The sequence below is a fragment of the Fonsecaea nubica genome (genome assembly GCF_001646965.1).
Source record: "Fonsecaea nubica strain CBS 269.64 chromosome Unknown Scaff17, whole genome shotgun sequence".
Classification (NCBI taxonomy): Eukaryota; Fungi; Ascomycota; class Eurotiomycetes; order Chaetothyriales; family Herpotrichiellaceae; genus Fonsecaea; species Fonsecaea nubica.
Window position 1 is genome coordinate 365421 of NW_019173690.1, and position 13237 is coordinate 378657.

The window sequence follows — 13237 nt, forward strand, 5'->3', positions numbered from 1 at the left end:
GCCCCAGCCGGGTGGTAGATAGAATGATTTGGTTTGGGGGTCCTTTGAGCTGTTTGTGGGTTGAGATTTCCACCCAGCGACTATTCGGCCACTAGTCTTGACAGCCCAGGGATACAGGTATTATAGGTTGATTCACAGTCTTAAAAACTTGTGTAGAAATGATAGTAGTGAGGGAATGTTCGTTCTGTTTAGTTCCGACTAGAACTGCGAGACATGCAGTAATATGGAGCAGGCTGTCATGGATACTCAAGCCTTTTGGGGGTAAGGAGAATGAAGATCTTGATCAAATCATCCTCTGTTTTCTCACGACCCTTCTTGCGCTACAGCTGTTCCAGCCCGAAAGACCGCATAGCTATAGTCATTCACCATATTAGAGAAGGATTGCGGAGAAATCTACGATTCAGTCCTCCCAGTATGGTAACTTGCTAGAATAGGCTAGCCTCGAGTGCAAGGGCCCACTGTTAAGTAGCTAACCAGGGCTACGTCACCACGTCGTTCACCAACCACCACTACTGCGAGTCAGCAACGACTGAGATACCAAGTCCATACAATGGGCCAGCATTTCCCTGCGAGGCTGTGCTTTGCTCGATACAGCTAAACATTATAAAGAATGTATATTGAACCTTTCAACTCGTCCCTTTTGGAGTCTCAGACTTTTAGAAAGCGCGACAAATGTTCTGGGAGCACGCAACAATTCTGGGCTTGGTACGGAACATGGGCTCGGGATTCGGCAATAAATTCGGGACAGTGCCTTTGCAAAACATACGACAGCCTTCGTCTGTCCGTGGCCCATCAAACCTTCAGCTAGGGATAAAAGCTGTGATCTGGGACTATCGTTCAACAGGCTCTCGTTTGCCTACAATTGCTACCTACCCGCAGCTGCTCCAGACTGGTTAACAACAATGGCATTCGGCCTGAGCCAGAATAACAAAGTCGCTCACATGGAATCTACAGCTCTTGAAACTGAGAAAACCGAAGTCTCGGATGTGGTGAAGTCTTCCACTGTAGAAGATGTCGAGCTCAACACCACCACCCACACAAAGCCGGAACCGCTTTCGTGGCAGACTTACGCGGCAATCCTTGTGAGGGGAATGAAAATGGCGCCTGAGATGTGAGATGGGAAGGCTAATGCAGAAAACCACAGACACTGATGTTCCAATACAATTCATATCTTTTCACGTTGAGCATGCCGCCGGCGATCCTTGCCTTCATCAATGCAGACCTCGGCCCTGATTCAAACTACATCTGGATCACAGTCTCGTATGTCAAAGAACCCATGCTGTCTCGGTCTGTCTGTGGAAGTTGACTTGCGCTCTTAGGTGGAACCTCTGTGCTGCCGTGCTCGTCACGACGAGTGGGCGCATTGCCGACATCTTTGGCCGACGATGGTTTCTGATAACAGGAGCTTGCATCGGCGTTATTGGTGCCATTGTAGGTGCCACGGCCAAAAACATCCCGACCATGATCGCCAGCGGTATCCTCTTTGGCATCGGAGGAGGTTTCCAGGAGATGTGTTTCTCGGCGGTGCAGGAGCTGGTCCCCAATCGTCAGCGCTTCTTCCTTCTGGGTGCCTATATCTAGTTCCTGATCGCCCACTGTGTCTGACAGAGTCCTAGGTTGTTTGGAGGTCTCCAACATGCCAGCGCAGTTCAGTGCGCTCATCGCGTACGCTTTCGTTGCGCATTCTTCCATTGGATGGCGCGCCTGTTACTGGTGGTGCTTTTCCTGGGAAGTTTCTTCGGCCATCCTCCTCTTTCTCTTTTATCACCCACCTTCCTTTGAGACGAAACATCAGGTCGACCATAAGACAAAGTTCCAGTTACTGACCGAGCTGGATTATGTCGGCCTTGTCTTGTTCTCCGCCGGATGTGCCATCATCCTCATGGGAATCAACTGGGTACGTATCCATCCATGAGAAACCGCGTTGTATACTAATTCCCAGTACAGGGTGGCTCTTTGCACCCATGGAAGAGTGCCGCGTGTATCGCGCCCATTGTGATCGGAGGAGCATCACTCATCGCCCTCGGATTTTGGGAAGTGTATGCCGACCTGAAGTATCCCATATTGCCCCCGAAACTATTTCGACAATGGCGCAGGTTAGTAATCTCCCTCCGAACTAAAATGTGCTGAGATGGTAACTATGGAACTAGCTTCACTGCCGTTCTTGCAGTCGTGTTTGTGGGTGGTATGCTATCTATAGCAAAGCTGTGTAAGTACCCCCTCCCAAATGCGAATTGTGATTGTGCTGAGACTCGTGCAGTCTCTGGCCCCGGATCTCGACACTTCTCTTTGTCCCGGCCGATGACCTTATCCTTCGGGTTCTTTATGCGAACATGTCGGCTTTTGCTGTCATGGTTGCCGCGATTTACTGCATGGCCGTGATGCCCTGGGTTGGTCACGAACAATGGCAACTTATCGGTCTTGCTTGCCTCCAGACTGCGTTTATCGGCGGCTTCTCCAGCTTGAAGATCCATGAGAAAGGCAAAGCGATTGCATTCCTTCTCATTGCCGGTGCTGCGGCATCCAGCGTGAACCAGATAGCCTTTGGCATGGTGTCACTTGGTATCGAACATCAAACCGACATGTAGGTTTAGTTGTGCTCCTTCTGTTTCACGTCCCCAAGCTGACACTATATAACAGCGGAGTTGCAGTTGGGCTCGTGAGCACCTCTCGCCTCCTCGGCGGCGCGGTCGCCAGTGCAATATATGTGGCCATCTACACCAACAAGTTCTCAGAGGAAATCCCAGGTCACATTGCCGATGTTGCAGCCTCGACCGGGTTCCAAGGCTCTACATCCGCTCTCCTTGCAGCTGCTATCAAGAACACCGAGGCCGCTTACGAAGCCGTTCCCGGCATCACCGCCAATATCATATCTGCTTGCCAGCTGGCCGTCAAATATGCGTATGTGGACGCATTCAGCTTGACATACAAGGTAGCCATCGCCTTTGGGGGTGCGGCAATCATCGCATCGCTGTGCACCAGGAACGTAGAACAGAAGAAGAAATCCAATGACCGAGCTGTTCGCTTGGAGAATGAGTAGCGAGGAAACGTTTGGACAAGGCAACACGGCAACACGGTCAACCCCCAAATTGGAGATTCTATCATGCTCTAGTGCAGCTTAAAAAAAGGGTTGTGTCTACATACATAGCATACCTTGGTCTATATCGCCGAGGTACCAGGAAATAGCTGCAAATATACGTGTCCCGGTCAACAATACCAAAATCTCATCGTGAAAACTAAGCAAGGAGATCGGAAAGTGCCCAGACAGAACGCATTATCCACATGAACTGGGTGAAGAAAGTTGACAGTTTCTTTCGACACGAGCCCGAATTCCGCCATAGGTCCGAAGAGGATGGACATTGGCCCGCTCGGAAAGACCATACAGCCATTCAAAAAGATTCATCGGACCCAAGAGAAGACCATCTGGAAAATTTCCCCGTTTTGCTTCTCATTGTCTACTTCGGGAAAATTTGGTCCAGGATATATTCACCCCCAAAAGGAAAGACATCTTGACACCTCCTCAACCCGGCCGAGTGAGGTATAGTACCAAAAAGCGGTTCTGGACAAAAGATACGACGGGATTACAACCATCTCCCGGAGAAAGCAATGGCGACCAACGGGATTTCCAAGAAACTCGGATCTGATGGGCCTACGATCATCCCGTTTGACGGGCTCGAGCCCAAGTGGACGACCCCGGGGGCCACGGAGGGAGGCTTTCTGCGCTGGCTGATCAGCTGGGTCGGCGGGCCCAAGGGGTACGTGAACCCGAGTCTGGGCCAGTCGTTGATCAGCGAGAACATCTGCGTCGGGTACATGAAGTTGCTGGCCGGCAATCGCCAAAAGGGCCTGCACACGCACAGCATCGTCGAGATCTACCTCGTCCTCCGCGGCGAGCTGGAAGGGTACGACGGGCTGGGCCACATCCACCGGGCAGGGCCGATGGATCTGACCTACATCCCCGTGGGCGTGCCGCACGCCGTGCGGGCCACGACGCTCGAGGACGTCGAACTGATCTGGATCCACGACGGGGTCGAGATCAAAGGCACGTCCATCTACTACTGGGACCCGGAGACGGTGCCCGAGGTCGGGGGCATCGACGTGCTCCGCTTCAACGACATGCATCCCTCGTGGGAGGCCCCCAAGGCCAAGCAGTCCCCCTTTCTGCGCTGGGTCATCAACTTCGTCGGCGGCAAGGAGGGCTTCATCAACCACGACCGGGACCACGCCATCGTGAGCGAAAAGGTGGCGCTGGGAGTCGAAGTGATCCTGTCCGGGAGCGGACAGGTGAGACACAGCCTCCCCGGTGCGGCGCAGTGCTACGTCTTCCTGCAGGGTAGCGTCTCTGTCGAAGCCAAGGGCCACCACGGCCCCTCGTCGACGCTCAAACGACTCGACGCCCTCTGGGTGCCGGGCGGAGCTGTCCACGCTTTGAAGAATGTGGGTGAAGAGTCTGCCGTGGTGTTTTGGTGCCATGAGAGACCTCAGAAGGAAGGTTCCGTGGTCTACGAGCTTGAGTGACATCCAAGACAAGTCAAGAAAGTCTCAGGCAATACCCTCCGTGGGTGAAGAGTGAATGGAACCCGGGACTGAGAGCTGTATACAGAATTCCGTGACTGGTCGATCACCACTGACCGACCTCCCTTGATTCCGTACTATTGTTTCAATGGACTTCCTGGGACTTCCTGTTCGCACTAAAGATATGGCTGGACTTGTTTGTCCCTCCTCTCGATGTAAACCCGAATCCCGAACCTTTGAACTCGTTGAAATTCCGTTGGATTTATCCGGGGTCTGGGGTCCGGGGTTCCAGCCTTGCAGGATGTCCATCTGCTATATACTCGTTCTTGTCTCATGTCGGATCACAACCATTCGTGGGAGAATATCTCCATCTTCTTCGCCATCACAGAGACAAGCTTCCCGGATCTGACGCCATGGAAGACGACAAAGCCGACGGGGTCCGTGCCCGTGAGCAGGACAACTGGACTCCTCCCACCAAATCCTCAGCATCGGGCCATATCGTCGCAGAGGAGGCACTTGGGAGCGACCTCCCACAGGGCTACTTTACCAGTATCCATTTCATTGCGACCCTGAGTGTATGTAGTACCGAGTATACACATGTTGATCATGAATGCCCCAAACAGTGCTTTCTCTCTTGAAAAGCCTGTCTTCGCGCACTCACACTAGACTCTTTCCTCCTGGGTCACTTGCCTCCACCTCACATCCTGGTTAGGCTTCATGTTACACAGCATTTCAGCCCCAACTTGGCGTGCCACGGACCATGCACACAAGCATCCCAAATAGATATTCTATTGCCTTTTCAATGCCTTTTTGCTATCAAATCATCTTCACCCTTTCGTGTCTACGTCGCTCCTTGAAAGTCTGTCCTTCAGGCTGTCCGCATCACTTTGTTAGACAGAGAGAGTGAGACACACACAGCCCATCATTATTGCTTCCTCAAACTCCGGCCCATGGAGTCGATTGCACGTGCTGAATTCGTCCATCTAGACGGCACCACCGTGACCGACAAAGTCATAGGGATTGGCGGCACCAACATTGTGCTCCAGCGAGGGGAATACGCCATCAAGATCCCCCGTCTGTCGAGAATCACACAGGTCGGAGACACCGCCGTGTCGATAGACCAAAGCAGACCCCCCCAAGAAGGCGATTTCGACTACCGTGGCGTGTTGATTCGAGCCCTGCAAAACGAAAAGGACATTTATCGCAGAATCGGCCCGCACGAAGGGGTCACGCCCTGCTACAACGTCTCGTCGACGCCGGCTGCCCTCCAAATGCCGCTCATGGGAGAGGACCTCCACCGCCATCTGGCCCAGAACAGACCAGGCCGCAAAACACAGCTGGCGTGGCTGAGGCGACTGGCCGGCACGCTCGCGCACATCCACTATCCACTCTCGGCGCGTGATCGTGGGCGATGTCCGTCCGTCCAACATCGTTCTCGACGCCGACTGGGACGTCAAGATGGTCGACTTTTCGGAATCGACGCTGATGCCGCTTGAGTGGGATCTCGAGGGCCCCGACGCGCTCGGCTACTCGATCCTCAGCGACATCGGACAGCTCGGCGCCGTCATGTTCCTGATCGTGACAGGCCGGACGGGCCGGACCTGTCAATTCCACCTGGAAGACGACAACGGCGACGTGGCTTGGCCGTCGCGGGACAGCCTCCCTCCAACAGATGATGTCTGGCTGGGGAGCGTTATTGAAAAATGCTGGACTCGCGGGTTCAAGTCTGCAGGGCATCTCGCGCTCGAACTAGAGCAGGTCAAGGATGTGGAGTGACAAGTGGGACAGGGGCCATGACACTATCAGCTTCAAAAACACTCTCGATTTGGACATTGTTCTCCAATTGATAATGATGGAGGGAAACTGGACATTGGACCAGTGTGTCGCCGTTGAAACGAAGCATGTCCTTGGGACTAGGAGGTGGCATGTGGGCATCTTGCATGGCCAAACGACGCTGGGAGTTGAGCTCGACATGTTGCCATGTGATTAACGGGGACTAGGTATCTAGCAACTACCTACGGCGACGGACAGGGTCCAAGACCCCATGTTCGGCTATGTGAGTGTCTATGGCAAACTGAGATTCTACCACTATACCATCCCCCCCGGTAAGCGGTAAGTACCTTGAGTAGAAAAGCCAGCAAACTCGCTGCGGGACAGACAATATCATTTCCTCCTATACTCGGTACAGCAGACCCGATTCTTCGAAGAGGTCGATTCACAGTATTGCAATGGCATTGGGCGGCGACGCCACGCCTCCGACCACGTACAGCGGGGCACTGGTGAAGAAGAAAGTCCATTTCTTCGCACCGTTACACACAGTGGCGAGCTGTTCCAAGTTCCACAGCTCACCCAGGGGACAGCCCCAGTGCGCGAGAATCCATTCGTGCAGGTTGACGCTACCCTGGACACCGGGCACTTTCTTCCACTGGCTCGGACAGCATTCGAACCCGACCGTGTCCCCCGCCAGCGCGGCGAAATGGTGGTTCCAAAGCCACCGCACCGTCTCCATGGACCTCTCCAGGCCGATGTACGTGCCGGCGAAGAAGGTGGCGGCTCGCTCTTCGGGGGTCGCCTGGTCGTGCCACTCGATGAAGCCGAAGCGGATGATCAGAATGTCGCCGGTGTGGAATTGCACGTTCTGGTACGCGGCCACGGCGCCCAGCTCGGCCACCGTCACGGCGAAGGAGGTGCTGGGTGGTGCGCAGGGCTGCCCGGTCTCCTGTCGCCAGCGAGCATAGTCTAGAAGGACCGCGCGACCGACGATGCCGCCACGCTCGACCCATTCTGTGAGAAGACAGTAAGCATGTCATCCGCCGCCATATCGAGGATGGATGCCTGTTGACGCCAGGATGTTGCGATGAACTTTCTGTGCGTAGCAACGAGAACGGGAGGACTTACTGTGGATGCCATTCCTGTCGTGCCGTCCAGCTGCAATGTCGTCGTGGCTCACGCCGTTGTAGTACAGCGCGCTCTCCTGCAGCGCAATGTGCCGCAGTCCATCCCACTGAGAACTCGCCTGGGTGTTGAACCGGAGGGCGTCGTCGAACCCGTACTTGTCGTATCTCCCGCCCTGTTTGAGAGATATCACCTCGTGTTCGGGCTGTTGGCGTCCGGCAAGAGGCGGGAAGTGGTCCAGGGCCAAGTCGAGCGACACGCTTTTTCCGAGCTGGATCTCTTGTTTGGCTGCGAGGATGGTCTCTGGCGTGAGTAGATTAAGTGCTGGGGTTCGCCTCACTGTTTAGTATCTCGACTCTGGGACGGAAAAGGGGTGGAAGCGAGGGATACCAGACGGAGACAGGCACTGTACATACTTCCAAGTTGGTCGTCTTCTCCCCACAGACCCCAGGCGTTACCTTGAGGCTGGCCTGGGACGGGAGGTAAGGAGTCAAAATCAGGGATGGATTGCATAGGGTATCGTCAGGGCTCCTTTTCCAAGTCTTGTATCGGGTACTGGAGTCTTTCTTTGTCCAAGGTCATTTTGACAAAATCAAGACCCGTACACGACACAGAAGACTTCTTCGGCAGTCCCGGGGGAATCTTTGTTTCCGAGACAGTGGGAGCTGGTAGCTGGTGAGCTGAAGGACAAGTCCACAAGGCGGTCGGGCAGCCTCGTCCATCCCGATTCCCGAAAGCCCGTCGATGATTCCGAGGTCGACGAGGCTGCGATTGTGGGACTGACTTCAACCCGCATCCCCGAATCCCTCATCCTCAATCCTGATCCCATCTCTTTTGCGGATCGCTTCTTGAAACCCTTTGGCAGTATCTGCATTATCGCTCTATCTCGTCCTCTCAATGTGACCAAGATATGGAGTCCTTCCAGAGCATCCCTTCACCCACCAATTGGCAAGATCCAACAGTTCCGCGACGACGAAAATACGTCTCGCGTGCGTGGAGAGTCTCCAGGGGCCCAAGTATATCTGCAAGCCACGTTCTCATCGCGGTATAGTCTCGACTGTTCTAGGCGCAAAGTCAAGGTATCTACTATCAAATCGCACTGCGACGTGCAACGTGCACCTGACCTGACCTGATCAGTGTAGTGAAGAACAGCCTTGCCATCATTGCCACGCCGCCAATGTCGAATTTATCTATTCTGATACCAGGAAGCGACGAGTTATTCGCCGTCACAGGCCTGATGCTGCCGCTGCTGCCGCTGTCGCTGCTACTGTCCGCTCGCCGGTCGTGGTTGATGACCCTGCCAATGGACAACCGGCCACCATGACTACGACCCAAACAGGCACACATGAAGACCAGTCCCCTGAAACCATAAGGGCCGAGATTGCTGCCATCATGGATCGTGTCGCCATGCTCGAACGAAGAGCCACAGAGTTGGAGAGCCCCGAGTCGGATATGACACCCAAACCAGACAGAGTCAACCTCGTCGCCAGCAGACATTCGTTTGGGGTCGACTTGCCCCCTGAATCCGAAGATACGCCATACCCAGACAGCCTTGCCACGTCCGTTACCGAAGATTCTTGTCGAGGCGGCTCGAGCTCTTTGGAAGACATCGCCGCCCTGAACCGCATTCTCGCGGACGAGCCGCAACAGACACCGCCTCGATCCATGGCAACAGCACTCGCACGGTGTACCTTTTCTGACACGGGGAGCTTTCCAGATTGTTGTAAAGCTCACATTCAACGGTGGGATCCACGACGAAAGCCTCAAGGCTTGGAGCTCATGCTGCAAGTGTGCAAGATCTTTTTCTCCAGCCAGAATCCACATTGTGAGCAAGGTTACTGTTAGATACAAAGAGACAGGGCAGGCTGATAATTGCATTTGACATGTCTCTGCCTCAACGAAGCGCAGTTTCTGGCGCAAATGGAGTTTTACCTCAATCGCGACACAACCTGGCACAACAACATGGACACGCTCCAGTTTGTGGCCCTGGTCAACCTCATCGTCGCCGAAGTCAAGATTCTCCACGAACATTGCGCCTCGACCGAAGAGACACCTCCAGGCTGGCAAGAGTTCCTTCGAGCAGACTATCTCCTACAACACGTCACCTGGCTAGGACGCGGCAACCTGGCGACCATCCAGATCCTGCTGATCAAGTGTACGTATCTACAACACGCCGAGAAGCTGAACGCGGCGTACGACACCATCGGCACCGCCGTGCGACTGTGCTATCAGATCAACCTGCATGACCAGAACACGTGGCATAACCGCACCACCTTCGACGTCACCATGCGCCGGCGGATCTTCTGGTCTCTGTTCTATCTCGACCGAAGCGTCTCGTTAATGAGCGGGGTGCCGTACCTGATCAAGGACGTCGACGTTGTCGTCGACCTGCCGCGATGTCTGGACGACCGCGAATTCAGCCCCAGCTGCCCAGCACCGGCAGAGAACTCCGAGTGCTCGCCCATCCCGTACCTCCGCAACATGATCGAGTGGGGGAAGCTCTCTTCGGAGATTTGGGACAATATGTTTTCCAAAAAGGCACCGCGGCCCGTCAGTCAGGACTTTATTGCGACGACCGACGCCCGGATCATCTCGTTGAGCACCCACTTGCCGGTCGGACTGCAGTGGAATCCTGACGTGCTGGCCTCTTGGGACACGGATCGCCATCCTCTGTACCTTTTGCGCCAGCGAATTGTGCTCCATCTGGTGAGAAATAGCTTCACATACCCCGATCACATAGTCTGTGCAGCCCCTGACCTCGATCTGATGCTGATGTACCTAGTTCATCAATCACTTGCGAATCCTCATACGGCAGGAAGAGTTGATCAGTCTCCAATACAGCCAGAAGGTCGCCGAGACGTCGCTGTCCCTGGCCGCCAGCTCCGTCCAAGCCATCCACGGCTACCACAAATCGCCCTGGCGCCGCGGCGTCGAGCGGTACTCGTCGGTGGTGTATCTGACCGTGGCCATCGTCCCGCTGATCTGCCTGATCATCAACAAGACCATCGCGGTCCACATCCGCGCCGCCGCGACCGAGTCGTTCAAGATCGCCCTCGCCATCCTCACCGACATCTCCGAGGGGTTTGCCCTGGCGCGCCGCACCCTCCAGCGCCTCCGCCGCCTCATCGACGCGGCCAACAAGGTCGTGGCCGTCGACAGCGACGACCGGAACATGACGGATGCAGGTGGCGACGTTGGACCCCCGGAGCTCCTACCCAGTGCCGTCGAGCCCACCACCGCGTTGAACCTCTTCGACGAGACTCTCCTACTCGGCGGCGACCCGGGCATGGACGAGAGCTCCGACGACTTTCTTAGCGGGCTCCTAACCACCTTTGCGAGTGGAGATAGTTTTGACTATGCCGATTGTAATCTAGATGACCACCAGTATCGTTAGAAAAATTTGTCTCTCTGCCTCCCCCCCCCAACGCCATCGGTCTAGACCGAGACTTTCTACTAGGGCCCAACTGCACGTTGCAGCCAGTGGAAGACTGACTGCATGACGAATTGGAACTGGAAAGAACGCCACGGCTCAGTGCTTTGGATTTTCATCAACGCATCCTATATCCATACTGTCCCTTCTCTTCAAGGCAGGGCTCACCATGCAGCACCGTGCACCTGTCCACGGCTAACCCCACTGCATTTCTCCGGTTATATAATTACCTTTTCTTGACATTTGGACTGTTTGGACCATTTGTCGTTTGTCGTGGACAGTAGACACGCCCCCTGTTCCTTTTACCTGTGATTCTCTGTTCATGGTTTCGCCTTTACCCTTGAAACAGGCGGACATTCTATGTTCATGTTCATGGTCGTTGTCGTTGTCGTTGTCGTTGTCGTTGTCTCTCTGACTGACTCTCGGTCCACCCCGTCTCCCATACCTGGTCCCGCCTAGCGAGACCCCAACAGGCAAACAGGCAGGCTCTTTCCACTGTGTACGACGTTCCCTCGACGGACGTTTAGTACCTCGAAGTAGAATGGAGACAACGTACATACCGGCGGTAATAGGGGTGCATTCTCGCGGTGGAGCTCTACACTGGATATATGTGTAGCTGTAGCCTTGCAAGAACCATACGTGAACGCGGCCTCGTGTGTGTATATCGCTCGTGGCTCGTCGATCATCGTTCGGTTCGGCATTCAGCAAGGCTACTTACTTCCCTGGCTACATGTATCCTGCAACATGTATCTGTAGCTGGTCCTGTAGCTGGTCCTGTACCCATACCTGCAATTATGTTGTCCCTACTAGAGTAGTCATGCCCATTCACACGTCCCGTCCCGTCCCGTCCCGTCCCGTCCAGCATCGTGATTTCTGTAAGAAGTATTCGTCGGGAGACGACAGTCTCGACAAGAGAGACCGCGCCCGCACCCGCGCCCTCACCGGCGGTCTATTGTCCTGGTCTGATCCCCGTCTGGTCCTGGTATTGTCTGGTCTGATGGGCGTTTACCTCTGTAATGAATGAAAATCTCACTTCTTGGTTGGTGCATTCTCTACACAACCATACAGACCACGGCTTCTCTTAGAGAAACCTGTGCGGATCTACGTGGCACATACACCACAACGAACGGTACTGAGATACGCAAAGCCCCTTCTTCTTCTTCTTCTTCTGCCACAATGATGGCCGTGACAAACAAACCTTGCGCCCCTTTCTTGTAACCCTCCCAACCTTTGCAACCTTGCATCTTTCTTTGTCCCATTTTTTGTCCCCTTTATCCCCATTCCCGCCAGCAAGATGGGCTTCAATCCTTGGGTCCCAAACCGAAGACAAGGAGCGGGCTACATGGCCATGATCGCCGAGAACGGTGTGTATTTCAGAACACTCCGGCATCCCATCATCCAGCATCTGGCGACTCGGAAAACAGGGACACTGTCTATCTCCCGCTGGGTTTAAATACCCCTTTACTAAACCATGTATTTCTCCATCGTTAGGCAATTTTGGGGATATGTTCTGGTCCTCGAATGCCCGCAATCGCAATCACACTCTCGGTGACGAGCCAGGTGCAGAGCCAGATACTTGGTCTGTGGAGAACCACGCCGGGAGCGACGTCGGCGACGTGGATGGTCTGAAGCGAGAGATTAAGCAGGAAGAATGGGAGGAGAAGGTCGAGAAGCAGATCGAGAAGGAAGAGGTCAAGATCGAGGTCAAGAAGGAGGAGGAGGACGACGAGGACAAGCAGTGGGAGGTAGTGGTAAAACGAGAGGAAACGGACATGGGCATGGACGAGGACAAGGACAAGGACGAGGACGACATGGCTGTAAAGATCAAGATCAAGACAGAGGCAGAGGAAGAGGAAGAGGAAGCGGAACAGGGATAGCTGGAGATGATGGATCCTATCAAAGGCACCCACACTCGTCTCTTCCCGCTTCTCCACCGCTGAGGTACTGGGTTATCGGGCCACCTGATCAGAGAGGAGGCTGGTAGAAGCACAGGCGAGGCACGGATACCCACCCCTTGTGAGCCGGTCTGCTCGAACAACAACGAAGACAGCTGGACAGACTCGACAGGGCAAGCGAGGCTGCGAGGCTGCGAGGTTACCCAGGCAAAAAGGGGGCCACAGGACGGACGGACGGTCCAGAACACAATGCAGTGGGCAGGTCAACACCTGGATTAGGTACCTCGTACAAATACCAGAAAAGACTGACTGTCGAACGAAGTAACTGACTACCTGTAATCTGCCCACTCATCAAACAAGCTCACACAGATCCACCCTCGACCCTGGCTTGACCCTCTTGCCCAGAGAGTCAGATCCATCCCTTGTCCCGTGCCAGACTAGCCAGTGCATGCATGCATGCATGGCACGCATCTGCAAAATGTATCTATGTGTACGTATATGC

General features: G+C 54.5%; 6 protein-coding genes across 6 annotated transcripts; 5 read left to right on the forward strand and 1 right to left on the reverse strand.

Moving 5' to 3' along the window:
* Nucleotides 1-902: 902 nt before the first annotated feature.
* Nucleotides 903-3040, forward strand: AYO20_03645 (hypothetical protein; the record flags this gene model as incomplete). Its single annotated transcript, XM_022641946.1, has 8 exons — nt 903-1082; nt 1145-1260; nt 1320-1546; nt 1617-1897; nt 1948-2096; nt 2171-2209; nt 2261-2584; nt 2641-3040. 8 exons carry the CDS (start codon nt 903-905, stop codon nt 3038-3040), a joined length of 1716 nt encoding a protein of 571 aa, XP_022502179.1.
* A 566-nt stretch (nt 3041-3606) lies between these two features.
* On the forward strand, nt 3607-4518 carry AYO20_03646 (hypothetical protein; the record flags this gene model as incomplete). Its single annotated transcript, XM_022641947.1, has 1 exon — nt 3607-4518. The coding sequence occupies one exon, from the start codon at nt 3607-3609 to the stop codon at nt 4516-4518; it is 912 nt and encodes a 303-aa protein (XP_022502180.1).
* Nucleotides 4519-4928: 410 nt separating this feature from the next.
* On the forward strand, nt 4929-6291 carry AYO20_03647 (hypothetical protein; the record flags this gene model as incomplete). The annotated part of the gene is made up of 3 exons (XM_022641948.1): nt 4929-5088; nt 5503-5936; nt 6013-6291. The coding sequence occupies 3 exons, from the start codon at nt 4929-4931 to the stop codon at nt 6289-6291; spliced, it is 873 nt and encodes a 290-aa protein (XP_022502181.1).
* A 439-nt stretch (nt 6292-6730) lies between these two features.
* Nucleotides 6731-7923, reverse strand: AYO20_03648 (hypothetical protein; the record flags this gene model as incomplete). Its single annotated transcript, XM_022641949.1, has 3 exons — nt 6731-7299; nt 7414-7713; nt 7827-7923. The coding sequence occupies 3 exons, from the start codon at nt 7921-7923 to the stop codon at nt 6731-6733; spliced, it is 966 nt and encodes a 321-aa protein (XP_022502182.1).
* Nucleotides 7924-8730: 807 nt separating this feature from the next.
* AYO20_03649 (hypothetical protein) lies at nt 8731-10804 on the forward strand (the record flags this gene model as incomplete). Its single annotated transcript, XM_022641950.1, has 3 exons — nt 8731-9235; nt 9314-10116; nt 10193-10804. The coding sequence occupies 3 exons, from the start codon at nt 8731-8733 to the stop codon at nt 10802-10804; spliced, it is 1920 nt and encodes a 639-aa protein (XP_022502183.1).
* Nucleotides 10805-12134: 1330 nt separating this feature from the next.
* Nucleotides 12135-12717, forward strand: AYO20_03650 (hypothetical protein; the record flags this gene model as incomplete). The annotated part of the gene is made up of 2 exons (XM_022641951.1): nt 12135-12204; nt 12332-12717. 2 exons carry the CDS (start codon nt 12135-12137, stop codon nt 12715-12717), a joined length of 456 nt encoding a protein of 151 aa, XP_022502184.1.
* Nucleotides 12718-13237: the final 520 nt, after the last annotated feature.